Here is an 18,735-nt window from a genome sequence, read left to right as displayed (position 1 = left end):
GAACAGCAAGCAGTCTGTGAGCCCTGAAGAGTGAAAACTCGCCTCCGAAGGGATTTTCACGGAAGAATAACTCGAACACAGCCTCGTCCCGGTGTCGGCCGCTCTTCCAGTACGCGTAAGCCATGATGAACTGGTACTGGTCAGTTAGCAGTGGCGGAATCCGCTCCCACACATATTTCTTCAAACTCGCTACACTTTTGCTGGGCATCTTTGGAGTTGACAAACTACAACAGCTATCGGCCTCAGAGTTGTAGGTTTTTAATTTTTTGAAAACACGCGACCATTCTAATGTACTACAGTGTTTACATAAAGAGATGCACGCGACTAGTGAATGTGTCATCCTAGGGTGCTGTACATTACAAGCCACCCCAACCTTAATTGAAAGAAAATCTGTTTGTTTCTTAGCCCCAATTGGCCTTATTTGAAACTAATTCTTAAAAACAAACTTCTCACTCCTCACTGGAATGTCATTTTAGCTGAAGGACTTGTGTCCAAAATTTCCTAAATACTTGTATTTATGTTGTACATTGTGCACCTTTACTATTACTTACACGTGTGATTTTTAAATATTCAAGTGTGCATTGCATGTAAATATTATATTTATAGAGAGGAGAACAGGAGCAAAACAATTAGGATGTCTGCATTTACAGAGTCATAAGGTGTGATTTAAATTTCAACACAAAGCTGTACAAATCGTCAGAGAAGACGAACAGAATCTCTGAAATGAACAACACTTAAATAAAAGGCAATTAAAAGCTAAAGAAAGAAGACTCTGGGAGAGGTGAAAACACAGATGCCAGATAGACAGGCTGTTTCCAGGCAAGAGTATGATCAGGCCCTGCAATGCTTTCTGAGCGCAAACTGAGGAGCCCAAAATACATTTAAATGCACAAGTGCCAACGACCTCAGGCGTGGTTAAGAATTTTTGTCATTACATTGCATCAGTCAGTACACTCCAAAGAGACAAACAACATGGCAGGCAGCGAGTGTGATGAGAGAAAAGAACAGCCTTGGGACGCTAAGGTTGTGCAGGCTCTAGTTTCTCTGTAGGCAGATAGAAGTGTTCAGGAAGAATCGGGCGTCAGAAATGAGAAAGTGTTTGCCTGAATTTAAGAACATAAGACAGTTTACAAAACGAGGAGGCCATTGGGCTCGTTTGATTGTTAGTAGCTTATTGATCCTAGAATCTCATCAAGCAGCTTCTTGAAGGATCCCAGGGTTGATCGCTTCAACAACATTACTGGGGAGTTGGTTCCAAACTCTCAAAATTCTTTGTAAAAAAAAGTGCCCCATTTATAATGCACATTTTTATTGCCTGCGTGCAGTACCTTACACATTTCTCTATTAAATGTCATTTGTTATGTGTCTGCCCAGTTTTGAATGCTGTCTAGATCATTTTGAATGATCGTTGCCACTCCTGTTTTTGTGTCATCTGCAAATTTAACAAGTTTACTTACTATATCAGTACCAAAGTCATTAATGTAGATTAGGAATAGAAGCGGATCTAATACTGATCCCTGTGGTACTCCACTGGTTACCTCACTCCGTTTTGAGGTATCTCCTCTAATCAGTACATTGTTTTAACCACTCCCTAATCCATGTGAATGCATTTCATTGAATCCCTACTGCATTCAGTTTGAGAATTAATCTTTTATGCAGGGCTTTTTCAAAAGCTTTCTGGAAATCTAAATAAACCAAGTCATGCTTTGCAATTATCCATTGTCGATGTTGCATCCTTAAAAAAAATCAAGCAGGCTAGTCAGACACAATCTTCCTTTCTAAATCCATGCTGTCTCCCAGGATACTGTTACCACAAAGGTAATTTTCCTTTCTGGCTATTGTTATAGTTTCCGTAAAAATTTACATATAGTAGAAGTAGGCTTATTGGTCTGTAGTTAGCTGGTTTGGTTTTGTCTCCCTTTTTGTGGATCGGGATACAATGCTCCAGTCTGTCGGTACAACCCGTGTCAAGAGACTGTTGCATGATCTTCGTTAGCGGTTTGTCAATAATTTTTCATTTCTTTCAGTATTATTTACGAGGATTTCATCCTTTAATATATTTGCTATTTTTAATCTTTGCCTATGATCTTGCCTTATGTATCTTAGACATTTACCTCCTCTTTGAATGTTCTCTTGCTCTTATATATTGGAAAACATTGTGGAATTGGTTTTAGCCCTCTTAGCAATGCTCATTTCCACCTCTCTCTTGGCTTTTCTGATTGCTAACTGCCTTCCTCCCAGTCCCTTGGCTCCAACCACATAACCAGTGCCTTCCTCCCTGTCCCTTGGCTCCAACCACTAAACAATACTGCATCCCTCCCTCCCAGACTCTCAGCACTAGACCACACTGCCACCTAGTCCTCCATCCTGAGTTTTCAGAAAATAGGATTCCAAATGAACCATGCAAACAAAGGCTCTTGTGCTCAAATATTGAACTGTTTATTAGTGACAGTTTCCCAGGCAACTTCAGTATATGGCTTTTTAGATCTTGTTGAAAGCAGCAACGTCGACGCTCTGCACCTGAATAAATAAATAAATTAAATAAAAAAGGGGGGTCACAACAGCACTTCAGAACAAATAACCACAAGCATCAGATGTAGGACAGCTGTCTTAGAACAGGCAACCATGCAAGGTTTATCAAATTTGTACAAGGATGACACTTGTTCAGCACTACAAAACTGCCTGGGCAGAGAGAGAGAGAGAGAGTGCGCAAGGAGAGAGACTTACGAGGTCCTCGAACTTGGTGATCTCCTCTTCCAGCATGTCTGTGCCAACCTTGTCATCCTCCACCACGCACTGGATCTGCAGCTTCTTGATGCCGTACCCTACTGGAACCAGCTTAGAGGAGCCCCACAAGAGACCGTCCGCCTGCACAGAGCGCACACACTCCTCCATCTTCACCATGTCTGTCTCGTCATCCCACTGATGAGACGAGGAGGGGGGGGGGGAGAGAAAAAATTATATCTGTGTTGGGAGCAATCTCATTAAATTACTCTGTAGCACCATTTAGAAAAAAAAAGAAAGTGATTACAACCGCTATAAAACAAAAGTCAGATTGGATTACTTCCCAAGCACCAAATGACTGACCAAAAAACAGACTTTCAGGAATAGGAGGGAAAATGACGAACAGATTTTATGGTATTCCAATGAAGTGCCCCAGTCAAACACTCAAAGCTCAGTGATTTACTTCAGTTATTTTGTGAGACCCTGACAGCAAGCCTACAGATAGCCCAACGCAGACAGCACTTCAACACAGAACCCAAGAGAGAGGCAGGAGGGCGGGAGGACAGAGCAGGACGTACCGGCTTGACGTCTAGCAGGATGGAGGACTTGGCAATGAGAACAGGTTTCTTTGCCTTCTTGGCTGCATATTGCTGCAGTCTCTCCTCTCTGATGCGAGCTGCCTCAGCATTCTCCTCTTCATCGTCACTGCCAAACAAGTCGATATCATCATCATCATCTTCCTCCTTTTTCACCTCCACCTGCCGGGAACAACAAGACAGTCCATACCGGCACCCAGCTGGGAATTCAAGCAGCTGTAGTAATGCTTTCTGAAATCTTACCATTTACTACATAGGTCTCAAATCTGCAGTTTCATAAGAAACACAAGATACAACAAGCATATTTTTATTTTTAAACATGACATTTGGCACTATAGGTTCTCAATTTGCTTGCCTTGCCTTACAGGAAGTATGTTAATGCTTTAGTTCCTAGGTCATTTCACTCAAGCATTGTCTCTGGGAGTCTTACACTGGCCCCGATGTACCCAGCTGTCAGTTTCAGAACTACCTTCAATGAATTCTATCATTTATAATGATCAGGAGCAAGGAGTCTGATGTTTGGTAAATGGTCCCTCCCTTATAGCTGCACGAACAACTTTTTCATCCGGCGATGAGAAGTGAGATCAGATCTAGCAGAGGCCTGATTCTTCAAACTCCTGACATCTGGTCATTTCAAGCATATACCTAAACCAGGGACATTCTGAAACCCAGGACTCTGTAAAGCAGGCTTAGTGCAGGTTTATCTGTCTGTATGTCTGACTCTCTCATTTCAATAACATACCCAAACAAGGGGAGTTCTGAAACCCTGCAGGACTGGGTGCAGAATGGCTGGTATGTTTCAAGCCCTGGGGATGTGGCTCAGATACTGAGGGCCTACCTTGGTGCAGGGTGGTGGTGGTGGTGCTGCTGCTGCTGCTGCTGCTGCTTCATGGGTCGGTCTGGCCCCTGCTGGGGATTTCTCCAACTGTGACACACGAGTTTCCAGCTTTGAGATGGCCAGTCTCAGGTCTTCCACCACTGCAAGGAGAAAGATCATTTTGCAATGAAATGGCACTTCCGTCTCTTGATATATGTTTGTTAGTATGTTTGTTTAAATTAAGGCTGTAAAGGTTTAAAATGGTAAACCGATATAAAAAATCCTGAATGACTAGAATTTTACTAAAATGTTTAACAAAATGTCCATTTGCACTAGTTTCTCTTTTTACAGGATCAGGATACATAGCAAAACTTTTTCAATTACTGTATGAGCAAATCAATGTCAAATTTGAAAAATACTTTGTTACCAAAAATAATTACTTTTTCAAGTTGAGTTACATTGACAATGTGTCTGAATAAGTTAAAAACAGAAAACTGCCTACACAAAAGGCTTAAATGTTTAATCTTTATAGCTAGCACTGCACACGGCAGGAGCCCACCAAAGTACAGGGTGATTCAAAAGTAAGTTTACCACACTTACCTTCAAATCAACCTGTACATCAGCTGTATCAACACTTGTTGGGTCAGTGACTGTAAAACACCCACTGGATTTCTAAATATGCATCACAAAACTTCAGCATACTTGCTAAACATATGTTTGAGTCTGTGTGCTTTCCAAGTGGAATAATAAGAGCATTTCCAATCTAGACCAAGTCTTACAAACTGATACAAACTTAGCTCAGCACTGCAGGTTTTACTATGAGCTTTATTAGCCCCAGCGTATAGGTACCAAGCTCAGATGAGTTTTATCAAACTCTAGTAAAACCAGGAATAGATCAAACTGCTATGCAATGAGAGTCTTGTTTCCATCCTTGTGGTCACGATTTGCCGTGTTCCAGAAACACCTGTGTCATTTGCAAAGATATCCGGGGGAAATACCAAGAGGCAAGGCTAGTCCATAAAAGTTTAATTCCATATTAAATCAGTTATCTAACAATACAGTAGCCATTGACAGAACAATTACAAAATACAAGTGCACTCCAATGTAACTGTAGCATGTGCTTTTCAAATGAGTTTTAAAAATCAGAAATTGAATGGATGGAAATAAGACTGTCATTGCATAGCACTTTGATCCATTCCTGGGTTTAAGCTTGTTATCTATATACTGTAGCTAATCAAACTCATAGCAAAAATCAGGAATGGGTAAAACTGCTACGCAATAGAAATCTTATTTCCATTCCTGTTAATGATAGAGATGTTTTTACTGCAGTTGGTTGGTCAGGTTAAATGCTGCCCTGTGTCTGTAAGAGAGAATCAGGTTCAGTTTTTGCTCCAAGAACACAAAGTGCTATGACGTAGGGATCTTTGAGTAAAACAGTATGTGTTGATTTAGACAGAAAGGGACTATTGAAGTTTAGACTATTACCGCTGTACAGACTGTGGTTCTCCATCTCCAGGCTCCTGATCCGGGACACCAGCTCGCTCTGTTCTCCAGCGTTGCACCCAGCATTCTGCAACACAACACACTCAAGAGTTAGAAACTCATGCTAGCCCTGCTGCACTCGGTCCTGGGTTTCAGAACTCTCCTCAATGAAGTCTGATGGAAATGATCAGGAGCCAGCATGGAAATAAACTGAACTTGTGAAATAGAGGGAGTGCTATTATGAGCATACCTTCTGTTCTCATACCCAAGCATGGCTGGGGAAAGGGGAAGAGCATACAAACAGCAGCTCCGCATTGATGGAGACCAACACTTTAGGCTTGCTCCTTTTCAACATTAATTTCAGGGGCTCACAAAACACTGGAATAAACCACTCACCTTTAGAGTAACATTTATTTAAGCAGAGTTCTTTATTGAAAAACATTTACTGTGAAAGGCACTTCAGGGCCTTTGCTATCTAATGTGACAATACTTTTTTTTTTTTTTTTTAGCAGCTGATCAAATGCAGCCGGGGTGGATATATCCAAGTTAAGGAAAAATCACATGAAACAAGTGTCAACCATACCCAATGCTTTCCTATTGTTGACTTTGGATACCAGCATCTCTGCTCCATGGCATGTCGTCAGCAACAACTCCTGGTGAAATTTGTTTTGTAAAATTGGCAGGTTTCATGGGGCTCCAATGACGAACCCCAAATACATTACTCTGAAAAGCCTATTATGGTATATTGTAAGCCTCTGAAAACTAAAATGCTGAGAAGCCTTATGAAAAGCCCAGAAAAAGGAAGCAGTGAGCAGAACAGGTAGATGGATCTCTTGGGCCAGCCTGGTGATCATCATGGTGTACTCTTGGATGCGAAAAGATCAGGCTTCCCCGAGCTTTAGAATAGCTTCCTGTACTTTCACCTGGCTTGCCCGAACCTGTCGCCTGGCATCTAACAGGAAACCCATGCACAGTAACTTCCATATTACTTTATTATTAAACTACAGAATTTCCTCAAACTCGGAATAAACTTAAATAATTATACTGTATGGCCACTGTTCTGGGTCCTCTACCGAATATCAGGTAGGGCCATCGTTTACCCTGAACACATCGTTGACACGGCATAGACCCCACAAGGTGTTGGAAGGGACTGGGGTATACCAGAACATGCCCCCACCAGGGCGATGTTAAATCCTGTAGACCGGTCCTAATAAAAAGCGTCCAGACAGGATCTCCTTTGTCCAATTTAGAGCTAAAGCAACTAGACTGTACTACAGTCTACAGGTGGTAGAATAATACATGAGCCCACGCAATACAAAATTAATTATAGCATGCTTTCTTCAACAAAAAAACAAAACAAACAAAAAATACTTAACCATATGAAAGGTTTGAATGGTTTGGTACAATATCATCCCCATACTAACTACATTGGGCCCGGAATCAGTTTCCTGCAAACTTCAAAACTAGACTTTGAATCCCTCACTATGAACTCTTAAATGATTAATTTAGGGATACTCTGGAGACTTCTTGTCATTGTCATGCTTCAGGTGCTGTGTGTCCCTGTGACGGAAAGATGATGATGAATCTTCCTCCTGACCTGTGAGGGCGCTAAAGAACGAGAGAAGTATCTGGAAGGGCTGGCCTGACAGTTCGTTTCCGGGTCAGGGAAGTGGGTCAGCCTGGAAAGAAGCGCGACTCTGTTGTAAGACCGTATTGATTTGAAAGGTAAACGAGAAGCAGCTGCAAGTAATAAGGCAGCTGCAGCCGTTTACCTAGATATCATGCGGGATTACATACAGGGGCCAGGGTAACGCTGATCTTTTCCTTCGTTTGGGTTAAACGATTGGAGAGAGAGAAGGACTGAGAGAGGAGCTCTCAGAGTGGATCGTGTTCGTGTTTTGTATTGTCGTGTCTGTCCGTGTAACTGTCTGTTTTTTGTATTCAGCACTAGACAGTTAAGCACACCTCCGGAGCTGTCGCCAGGGTCAGCACGATCCGGAGCACCACTACACACCACACAAGCTGTGTCTGCACCGAGCACCTGCACGTCTTCACGCACCCAGGACTGGTGACCGCATCTTGTTTTGGTTCGGGACTGTGCCTTGTTTTTGTTATCCCCGCGCTTTACACATTGTTATGTATAGACGGGGACTTATTATTTTACATCACCAGACCTGGATTATAATTAAAGCACCCTTTTTCTCACCGAAATACCGTTGTCTGTCTGTCACTCCTGCATCGCATCACCGCTACACTTGTTCCCCTTACCAGCCACTTTGCCACAGTCCCTCATAATATCTCTGAACTGCTTAACTGCTGGTGGTGCTTTCTCTCCTTACTCATTTACCAGGTGTGTTTTGTATGCTGTAACGGCTGTTCTGCTGCTGAGGTGCAGACTGATCTGATCCATTTGTGTGTCAGCATAAGCATGGACACAGAGCTTACTTTAACCTGTGGGGGGTTTTTTTGTTTTGTTTTTTTAATACAATGCGTTTAAAAATTGTACTGCTGCTGCTTCTGCAGAGTTGCTGATTGATTTAACCGAGAGTCCCTGGTAAATGAGGCTTCGGTCTTGAAGGGTATTCTCCTGGTTTAATAAACAATGAAATGACATAAAAACAGCATGCTAAAAGGGAGAAAGGGCACTTACAGACTGAGCAGAGTGGCGGGGGCGCTTTGCAGAGACAGAGGGGGTTCCAGTGGGGTGTAATGTGGTCTTCAGCTGGAAAGTGGATGGGGGTGAGGGGGATGGACGTGAAAGAGCTACTTAAAAGCCACTGACAGCAGAGACAAAAAAGGAGGCAGAACTAGGACAGGCAAACCACATGCACAACAGAATGGTAACCGCATGCAGACTGAAGGTAGAATTCTCCCCTCCCTCAAAATAAACCAATTCACACCTGTCCGTTGTTGCAAGAGATTAAGCTTAAGAAAATTAAACAAACAAAGCACTGCTCTTGTGCCTGCCCCTAGATCATTTAGATTTTTCACACAAAGCAAGCACTGTGCTATCACACACCACAGGGGTGCAAATTTATCAGTGCTAACAAGCAATGATTGAGCCTCCTAAAATCAACATGCAAGTTCAAGTGACCATACACCAACAGAATATTAATTTAACAGAACTCCTCTTGCAAAAAAAATAAATTAAACAAATGACATTCCACCAAATCTGCAATCAGTTTCTCCATCTAACAGCAGAGGGTTAAAGCAAGCAGGCAATATACACAGCTCGGACACGCACACACACACACAGGTGATAAGCTTCTAAAACTATCCTGGGAGCCGTAAATGGATGACAATGCTTCGAGGGACGGTAAATTGCACTCAAACTACAACCAGGTTCCTAGTTGCCATTTTTAAAGTTGAAAACTCACTTAACTAAAACTTCCCCTAATCATACTTCTATAATGTCATTTTTACTTTTTTTTTATTTTTTTTGGATGTTTTTTTTTTTCTTTTTTTATGCACCCTTTCTACATTTTGTTCCCTTACTGAATTTCCCAACTTCTCCCATTCAGGTCGTTTATTTTTCAAGACAGGCCTTTAAGTCCAGTATATTTTGCGATCAGAAGGGACATCCCTAGGAATGGAGGAGTGGGATCTACGCTCTACACACACTGCATGCATGAGTGAGGAATGTATATGTATACATGTATGCCGTCTGCATGTATGTGTTAGGCTAAGCATGCACCAATACAAAATAGTGTTGACAGTCAAACATGCATTTGAGGCTCAAAAATATGATCGTTTTAAAAAACAGATATGCTGTGGGTCAAATACATCTTTGTGGGTGTTTTAAAAATAGGTCAATAATAACACAATCTATTCTAAAATCAGGTTTTAAAAACCCCAGGTGTAACATTAATTATTTTGCCCCAATTTAAATAAATAAAATAAATAAAAGCATGCTCCGTGAGTGTAACGGTACGTGTGTATGTATGAGAAAGTGTGCAAACAAATGGTTTTATGATGATGGATAGGTGTGACAAGCACAGGGTGGCCCATTATTTTCTATCCATGGTGATGCTTTTTCCCTGGTTTGCATTTAAACAGCAGGGATGGTTTCAGGTCGAAATGGGTAGGCAGGTGATCCAGTCCAGTACAGGGTTTTAATCCTACCAGGGCCTACTTGTACTATGCACACTAAGTTCAAATGATTATTTAAATGACGGCGCTCTTTAAAAAGTTACATGGAAGTATGTATTCATACCAACTATAACACACACTTATTCTTCATTCAATAACTATTTTGTGAACTACAGCGACCTGTGTTGTGGTCTCCTATCACAATACCAATGACACACTCCTCTATTGCAAAACGATACACGATTAATCAATGCACAATGAATAGTTACACCCCTAGTTAAATTAACTTTTGAAATGTTTGGCACAAAAAACCAGGCTGGAATGCAGTGCTGCACAAACAGATTATTTGGAAAATCAGGTGAGCATCACTGGTGTTGAGCGAGCTAATTTACCACTCAAAGTTAAACAAGTGAAGAAACAGCTGCTTGGACTGCTGTTCTAAGAAAATCAGCAATCACCATATACAAGAAGCTGTTCCTTCACTTTGAATGGTAAAATTAGCCCAATCAATTCAAATAAAGAAATTAATTAATTAAAAAATATATATTAAATAAAATTGGTTCCTGCAGCTCTAGTGGAACAGATTAGTAGTGCTAGAATTATGAGGTGCAGTTACATGGGCTCCCTGCTTGTATCACGGAGTATAGGCAATGGACGTGTGTGAGAAGTGTTTCAGTGGGTCACGCTTCATGCACGGGGTGTGAGAATGAAGGGGAGAGGTGTGAATGACTAGGACAGATGGGGGAGATCCTGCTAGGGTGAGAGACCGCAGTACTCACTCCGGCTAGCGATTTCTGGATATTCTCCCTGGCTCTGGCAATGTCTTGCAGGATTGTATTTGCTCCGTTCTCCTGCGGGGGGCAGAAAGAGCAAGTCAAACACAACCAGGCAAACGACTCTGCAGAACAAACCCTTCACACTACTGCTGCAAAGTCCCTACCAGGGCCTGCACAGAGACTCCATTCACTCCACTGCAGGGCCAACAAACCCAGGCCCTGCTCTACCCAATACAACACAGCAAACATGTATTAATCCTGGCAACGGGTCACAGAGTTTCCAAATCAGGATGTCCAGTGTTCAGGCTGAAGGACTTCCTCAGCTCAGCTGCTAAAAACACAATTAAACATCATGCTCCTTCAGCCAAGACTCTTTCCAGCTGCATGATGGTATTGTAACATGGTCAAAAACAACAAATTAATAAATAGCAACATAATTAAAAGGCCAACAACCTTTTGTAAAAAGCAATGGTTTATGATCAGCATTAAAGAGCTTTGCTCATTTAAACAAAACAAAAAAAACACAACAGCACAGTTCTACATAAAACTACAGTTCTGATAATTCACATTTTTGCGATTAATTCACAGCTGGGCTGGCATTTTGACAGTAAACTTTGCATGCACTGTACCCAATAGTCACACAGAGACGCGTTGATTTTGCATCGCTTTAAATTCAGCAGCTGATCACAAACAGAATGACATAAAGCAAGCGCCCACAATACAGTTCAAAAGGGCCGTGTCAGCTAGTTCATGGGGATAACAATGGCGCGGCTAATGACGGATTGTTTCAATATTACAATGCACTACAGTATCAGTCAAAAATACGGTGTGCTGGTGCCAGGCGAATGCCTGTCATCTCATCATACATGCATGGTACAGCAGTAGAGCCAGAAGAAGGGGAGGAAAGATGGGTCTCCTATAGAGCGCAGCCACCATACAGGAGGGAGACAAAGCAGAGAGATTTGCGAACACACAGGAGACAGACCCCAGTCATCGTGATTTTACATCTGAACAGCTGTTTTCATTTCAGGGGAAATCAAGTCGCTTAAAATAAATGAAAGTAAAATAAAAAAAAAATTACAAAAAGTGGCAGACACGTGCAAAGCAAAGTTTATATAAGATTTCACATGGCACCAGGGGTTCACATGCCAAAACACCACCCAGATTGTCAGATATTTTCACTGTATTATATGTAGAAATCAACCACGTTGGCCAGACACTGGCAGCACGTATAGCACAGCATGTATGTCTGCTTCCCCTTCGGCAAAATAGGCAAATTAGAAAAAAAATAATTAAAGAATAAATGACAGTGAAAGCTGAACCAAACAGACTGACCACTAAGTTACCTGAAGTGTACTGCAGTTAGTACAGGTGGCACAGTTGTTTACTTTACCTCACCATAGAATACCGAGCATTAAGGTGCATCAGTGGAATTGCACTGCTACGGTATTGTAACCATTGACTGGTTTACATTTATTGATTTAAATGCATTTATTCATTTTATAATTGTTACTTTTAATGATGCAGCGCAGTCTAAAATGTAAAGGACTTAAATAGATCAGGCTGTATAAACACAGCTGACCTCCATCATTTACAATAATTAAAAGTTTAGAAAAGTTTTAACTAGGGATGCACTAGGGAGTTTAAATGTTTACCTAGTGAAAGATATGCATGTCAGAATAAGTCAGCTGTAGTGTTTATACAGTAGGATGTGTGCAGTGTAAGGTTATTTAAATCTGTTTCGTATACACCTCAGGGAGGAAGCTAAACACAATCTACCACCCTCCTCTCCCCGGTGTCCTGAGGCATACCTGTGCAGTCTGAGTGCGGCCCGCAGGGGTGGCGGAGACGGGTCCGTTCAGCTGCTCGTAGTACCGTCTCTCGGCATCGTCGTACCGGTACTTGTCAAACCAGATGTTCTCCTGGGCCAGGTGTTCTGCGCTCATGGTGCTGCCCGGGTTCAAGAGGAGAGCACAGTTAGCAGCGCTCTGCAGTTCAACACACATCTCCCAGGACAACACTCCTTTAAAGGTGTAACCTCACAGGCACATTGCTTTTATTCAATGAGCAACACATCGAATTAATTAAAATATCAACAAGCTAAACAAGTCACTGCTAGGCAAGTCCACCAATCAGAGTGAACTTGCAAGTGATGTTCCTTCAAAAGAAACTGGAGGCATCTGAGCTTGTTCAGAGTTAGTCAATGATACAGGATGAACTTAGGTCTGTTTTTTCATGCAAAGTTGCTTTCAAGAAAGACACCTTTAGGCTAAAGGGGCCCTGGAACAACAAAGCAGTGTAAAAATCACAAAACCACTCACCAAAAGCACCAGATTCCAGGACATTCCGAAGCATCCGATTTGGAGTTGTCTCGTGCTACATTAACTATCATATTGTGCTATTTTGTTTTAAATTAAAATACAATTGATAATAAGTTAAGTACAGGCGACCCTGTCTCAAAGTATTCACTCAGGACCACACTCCTTCATGCCAACAGACCCTGGAACAGTAAGAAGTGCTCTTCTCTAATCTCAGACAAATTCCAACATTTAATGGAATTAAAGTTGTGCAATTCTAGTGGGTCACTAGGCATGCTGTAACAAAATAAAAGTAAAGGTTCATAGTTTTGGCCTCAGATCAGTAATGCATCTATACTGCCCTGGATCTTAACCTAATCAGATGTCACAAGGGTCAGACTGTTTGGTCATTGTAAAGAGTCCCCAGCCAAACCGCAGCTGTCCTGTATGATGACTGTTCTGTCATCTTACCAGAAAAAGCAGAGATCTTGCCTGCTTTACAGGTACTAAAGATTTCAAAGGTCTAGTTCAAAAAGATAAACAATGTCACCGTTTTTATTTTCCAAAACTTTACAAAGGGGAAATAATTTAAACCAAAAGTTCTACTGAAATAAAATCCTTATATAAAATTATTCTATATGTACACCTATTAAAATCAGGGGGCCTCTCTGATGTTCTGGCTACAGGTCACAGCTATGCTACACTGTGCTCACGTAATATTTCAGTTAGGCCATGTTGACAGTACACTGGCCATTCACAGTCAGATAGTGAAATAGCGAGAGAGCTGCATTACACTGTTAAATATAATGAGAATGGGTTTTGCTCCAGTGCAGTCAAACAATTTAAATAACTTACTCTCCTCCCCACCCAATGCTCACTGTTCTGTTTTATTCCAAAAGCCAACTCAACATAGACAAAAAGAACTCCAGCACATGAGACTACAGCAGCCTGACTCGGCAGTTTGTTTTATATCTGCCACTTTCCCCTCTAAATACAGGAGAACCAGGGCAAATCTGTTTTAACTGGTTCTCATCTCGGCATGAAAAGTCTTAACAGTGGCCTGATTGCTCAAACTCTTGGCACCTGATCATTGAAGTATACTCTACTTAGGCTAATTCTGAAACCCAGGACTGAATGCAGGACAACAAGAGGGATGAGTCCACATAATTAAGTGAATCAATACTCATTGAAGACATTGAGAAAGATGCCTAGTCAAAACGCACGTGATTGAACTACTTGGGTCGTATGATTTGGATGATGCAAATGAAAGGTTCCATTGGAATACATTGTGAATGTTAGTTTAGTTTATCAGTATTGCCAAATGTATCATTAACAATAATAACAATACCAAAAAGATAATAGGGGAGGAGGTCCACAGTACTGGCCTGTGTGTAAAGGGAAAGAGGCAGATAGTACTGGGGATCTGACAGCCAGCAACCCAACACAGGGAACACAGTATTTGATCACCACTGGGTAGAAGATGCAATATCACACAGCTGGCAGCTCTTCAGACACACAGAACCAACCTAGCATTTTTAAAGTGATTGTAGAGAACACAATTTCATAAGTCTTACCTGTTGTGCACTCATTAAACAGGTCTCAAATGCACAGTTTTGAAAGAAGCATGTGTTATATATGATCTATTAATATTAATCTACAAACATCAATTTTCAACAATTAACAACATTTGGTGCTACACTTCGTTAAAAAAAAATTCTGTTGGGGCTCCCAAGTGGCACATCCGCGTGGAGTGCAGGGTAAGCCCTATAGCTTGGAGGTCGCCGGTTCGAGTCCAGGCTATTCCACTGCCAACCATGGATGGGAGTTCCCAGGGGACGGCACACAATTGGCCATGCGCCGCCCAGGTGGGGAGGGCTTAGGTCAGTCAGGGTGTCCTCGGCTCACTGCTAGCGGCCGCTGTAGACTGGCCGGACGCCTGCAGGCCTGCCTGTAAGTTGCCCAGAGCTTCGTGGTCCTCCGACGCTGTAGCTCTGCGGTGGCTGCCTGGCGGGCCAGCAAAGTGAAAAGCGGACAGTTGATGGCAGACATTTCGAAGGACGCGTGTATCTGTCTTCAGCTCTCCTGAGCCACTGTGGGGGTGGCAGCGGTGAGTCGGGTTGAAATAAAAAAAAAAAAAAAGAAAGTTCCGTTTGCTTGCCTTCCCTTCCAGGAAATTTGGTACTGCTCCACATGCTGGGTAATTTCACCTCAGCACAGTCCACTGCATCTTGCTGACTGCAAAGCATGTCAGTCACTAGGGGAGGCAGCTGACAGGAAAGGTGACTCTGCAGGGGTGGGTTAAATTTCACTCTCCAGGGCCTAAATTTATCATTTGTGGTTGCACAAGTATTCCCTTCTGAACACATTCAAACAAAAAGTATGTAAACTAGACACAGAAGTTTGCGTCAGACTCATATAGACTCATGCACACGATTGTTTCCTTGTGGTGGAATGATGGTACTGCAAGATAAGATCAAACTCCTAAGAAACAGAAGATGAGCTAAAGATGTGCAATCTGTAAAATAACACTCTCATTAGGGTTATGTATTCCTGAAATTGTGACTGGAATGAGAATTTCCACCTGCAAACACCATTAGTGACATTGCGATTTATTAATGCCTAAAACTTACAAACGTACATACGACTGCCTTACATATGATAGATAAACCAGGATTTAATTATGCATACAAACAATAAATATAGGCCAAGGTAACCAAGAAAGCACAAGACTGGGGGTTTGCCAAAACATAGGTTTCTTTCAGAACTACACTTCTGAGACCAAAGTAGTTCATGGGTGTGCATAGCATAGGAAATTAATACAATTATGGTGTTAGATACAACCATAGGAGTGCAAAAGGATTGAAGGAACAGAAACTATCCTACTTTGCTTGCTGCCTGGGTGCCGGAGCAGCCAGCCCTGGCATTGAGGCCTCCACAGTCGGTCTAGTGCTGGACCTGCTGGCTTGATCGGAGACTGCTTCGTAGTGCCTCTTCTCCGCTGCGTCAAACAGGGGCTTGTTGAGCCACACACGTTCGCTGTCCTGATGCAGGAAGAACTGAACGGATGCCTTGGAAAGGTGGACTTGGACAGAGAGAGGCACAGATATCGCATTACTCTCTGCTTCTTTAGCCTTTAGAACGAGCCGTCCGTCATCCTCCTCCTCTGCGGTCCCTTGCGAAACACTGCCATTACTGTCAGCTACCATCGCAGAGAAGCCCAACCCGATATTACTCTCAGACTCCGATGCACGGTTGCATGCTCCTACCTCCTTGCTGGCCGCCTTGTTCCTCCTATTCTTCCTTCCCTTCTGCATTGAAGCTGGGGGGGTGAGATCATCGCAGAGGTGCTCGTAGTAACTCTTCTCAGCCTGATCATAGATTGGCTTCTCCAGCCACACCCCAGAGACCAGCTGTCGTAGGCAGCTGGGGAACTGGGGCATCCCGTTGATGGACTGGGTGGAGGGAGCGGTTAAAACCGGAGCAGTATGGTTCGAGTGATCCAGGAGGGAAAGGCCTGGGGTGGCAGGCGTTGGGGTAGCGGTCAGGTAACCCTCGTCATCCGGGGTTTGCATGGCAGCAGGTGTTGGACCAGCTGTGAGGGGCACAATAGCCAGAGAGGTCGGGGTGGAGCAAGGAAGCAATCTCTCCATGAAACTGCGCTCTGCATCATCAAAGGCAGGCTTATTGAGCCAGATGCAGTCCACTACATGGTGGCAGGCGACCACATTCCCGTTTTCGCACTGTGCCACGTTAGAGTTTGCCTGGCGTTTAGGCTCCGGGGCCTTTGGAAGAGCATCATGGAACCGATAATCCGCCAGTTTCTTCTGATAAGCGCTCTCCGCTTCCTCAAAACGGGATTTCTCAAACCAGACTGTTTCAGACATCATTCCAGCCAACGCCTGGCCTAGCCTGGCCTGCTGGCTCTTGGTTTTGGGCGATCGTTTGCGTCTTCTTTGCTTCTTCTTGGTCGGCTCTCCGTTGAGGCTTTCTGGAGAAGATGCCTGGACCTCCCCACCACTGCCTGTAGTGAAGCTCTCCTCCCGCTTCTCAACACTAGTTTTCTCTCCCCCCTCCAGGGCAGCAGACGTGGCACATTCCTCGTGGTAAAGCCTCTCTGCCTCATCGTACTTGGGCTTGTCCATCCAGACACTCTTCAGCAGGTAGGGGTGCGGCTGCATGTTCATCTTGTTCCAAAGAGCAGCATTAAGAGGAGACAAGCAAAGTAACATGGACTGGCTGCAATAGCATTAGTATCACAATTCATTTTACTCGACATGCAGAGGAAAACACTGTAGACTTGATCCAGAAGTCTGGGCTCTCACCATCAAGAAAGAATCAATTAACGACAACTTGTGCCTTCATAATTAAAAGGTTGAAGTCGTGAGCCAGTTTCTAGGCTGCACAATATGCTTTTTTACAGGGAATTATGCTCAAGACTGAAATGTGAAACAGTTAAATAACATTATTATCTGACAACTTTTTCCACATAAAAGGTTAGCACAATAAAGAGAGAGAGTGCAATACACTTGCTGCAGAACATTATATAGCTTTCATAAAACTAGGGATTGGGAACCACAAGATGTTACATTTTTTTCCAGACAATATGAATTAAAAAAAAAAAAAAAAACACACACAAGTACATTTAGGAATATAAATCCTAAAACCCCACTTCTGGATCAAACCCAATACACTGTTTCCAATAGGGATGATGAAAAAGAATGCTTTTTGCAGCAGAACTGAGTATATGGAAACAAAATAAAACTATAGCATAGCCATTAAACTGATGAACCTTTTTCGCTTACCAGTGACAAAGGGATCATATGACACCACAAACCCAGATTTGACAGTATATGCCTGTGTATATTACAGACATGGCCAAAACCTTTGCATCACTGAATTATCTAATTTTTGCTTCATAAAGTCGAATAAAACCTGCTGAATAACAGTACATTAACACAATGAATTACATATTGCTTTGTAGTTTTACATGTACTTAACAAAAACTTAAAAATAAAAAATAAAATGTTAAATTAAAAAGTGATACTTCAAAATCTAACATGAAATACTGTACTACTACTCTGGCTTCTGGTAGACTTGATATAATTGGGTAGTTTCTTTGATTACATGATGTTAAAAGATCTAAATTGCCTTTATAGTTGTTTTTTTTTCTCAAAAAAAAATTCTCAAATCCAAAAAATAGAAGGTGTTGCAAAACTTTTGGCCATAGCAGTAGGTCTATAGCAGTACTGCATATATATGGTAGTCTGGCACTTGGGTGCAATATTTAGCGTTACATTATTGTAACTCCTAGAACCAAATTAAACCTACTATTAATAATTATCTGGTACTACTCAAGGTTTGTGAAAAAAGCCATTACTTTATTTTTTTGTTATAAGTATTATTAGCATTTTTAGGGTTATTGATATGGAGGAAAAAGTGATACAAAACTACCACGCCTTTCCTCTGTTTATAAGCCAAAACATATCTGGCCACTGAAAGAGAAAAGATTCAATGAACAGGAAACACACAATTCAACAGAAATCATGAGGAACAATTAATGTGACAAAAAAAGCAAACTATAACAAAATAAATAGAAAAAGCATAAAAATTAAAGAAATGCACACTACATTTATATTATATATATATCTCACACACACACACAGGGCATGTCTAAATCCGCTTGGGTTAATATCCACACACAGTGGCTTCTCTAGCCGATGCAGAGTGCTGAATTTTGATACTGGTATAGAACAGGCCATGGAAACTAAAAGTATCCACTGATGATGCCAATGCCACATTGTCAAATACTACAGCTACATGCACACCAGGGCAGGTGCTGTCTGTAGAACTGCCTCTATTAATGGAGCTGTTCTATTTGAGAAAGCAATTCTTGAATTGTGAGAACATGCTTTGGCATGTAGAGGCTTCTGAATGCATGTTGAGCTCTCCATAGA

General features: G+C 42.1%; 1 protein-coding gene across 3 annotated transcripts; it reads right to left on the bottom strand.

Moving 5' to 3' along the window:
* Positions 1-2,417: 2,417 nt before the first annotated feature.
* On the bottom strand, positions 2,418-16,980 carry LOC121314264. Of its 3 annotated transcripts, XM_041247324.1 has the most exons (9): positions 15,665-16,980; positions 12,296-12,434; positions 10,488-10,559; positions 8,270-8,341; positions 5,623-5,707; positions 4,159-4,298; positions 3,303-3,482; positions 2,728-2,922; positions 2,418-2,520 (listed from the first exon to the last, which is right to left on the bottom strand). In XM_041247324.1, the coding sequence occupies exons 1-9, from the start codon at positions 16,963-16,965 to the stop codon at positions 2,482-2,484; spliced, it is 2,223 nt and encodes a 740-aa protein (XP_041103258.1). In that variant the 5' UTR covers positions 16,966-16,980; the 3' UTR covers positions 2,418-2,481. The 3 variants fall into 3 exon arrangements, with proteins under 3 accessions (XP_041103258.1, XP_041103259.1, XP_041103260.1); XM_041247325.1 differs by lacking the exon at positions 8,270-8,341; XM_041247326.1 differs by lacking the exons at positions 8,270-8,341; positions 10,488-10,559.
* Between the last annotated feature and the right edge of the window lie 1,755 nt (positions 16,981-18,735).

This window comes from Polyodon spathula, chromosome 4, assembly GCF_017654505.1.
Source record: "Polyodon spathula isolate WHYD16114869_AA chromosome 4, ASM1765450v1, whole genome shotgun sequence".
NCBI classification, from domain to species: Eukaryota; Metazoa; Chordata; class Actinopteri; order Acipenseriformes; family Polyodontidae; genus Polyodon; species Polyodon spathula.
The sequence above is the reverse complement of the archived record's forward strand: the minus strand, read 5'-3'. Positions and strand labels throughout refer to the sequence as shown.

Coding starts and splice junctions, on each gene's coding strand:
- LOC121314264 (XM_041247324.1), bottom strand. CDS start 16,965: ATGAACATGCAGCCGCACCCCTACCTGCTGAAGAGTGTCTGGATGGAC. Junction 2,923..3,302: donor TCCTGCTAGACGTCAAGCCG/GTACGTCCTGCT, acceptor TCGTCTCATCAG/TGGGATGACGAGACAGACAT. Junction 2,521..2,727: donor TCACCAAGTTCGAGGACCTC/GTAAGTCTCTCT, acceptor TTATTTATTCAG/GTGCAGAGCGTCGACGTTGC.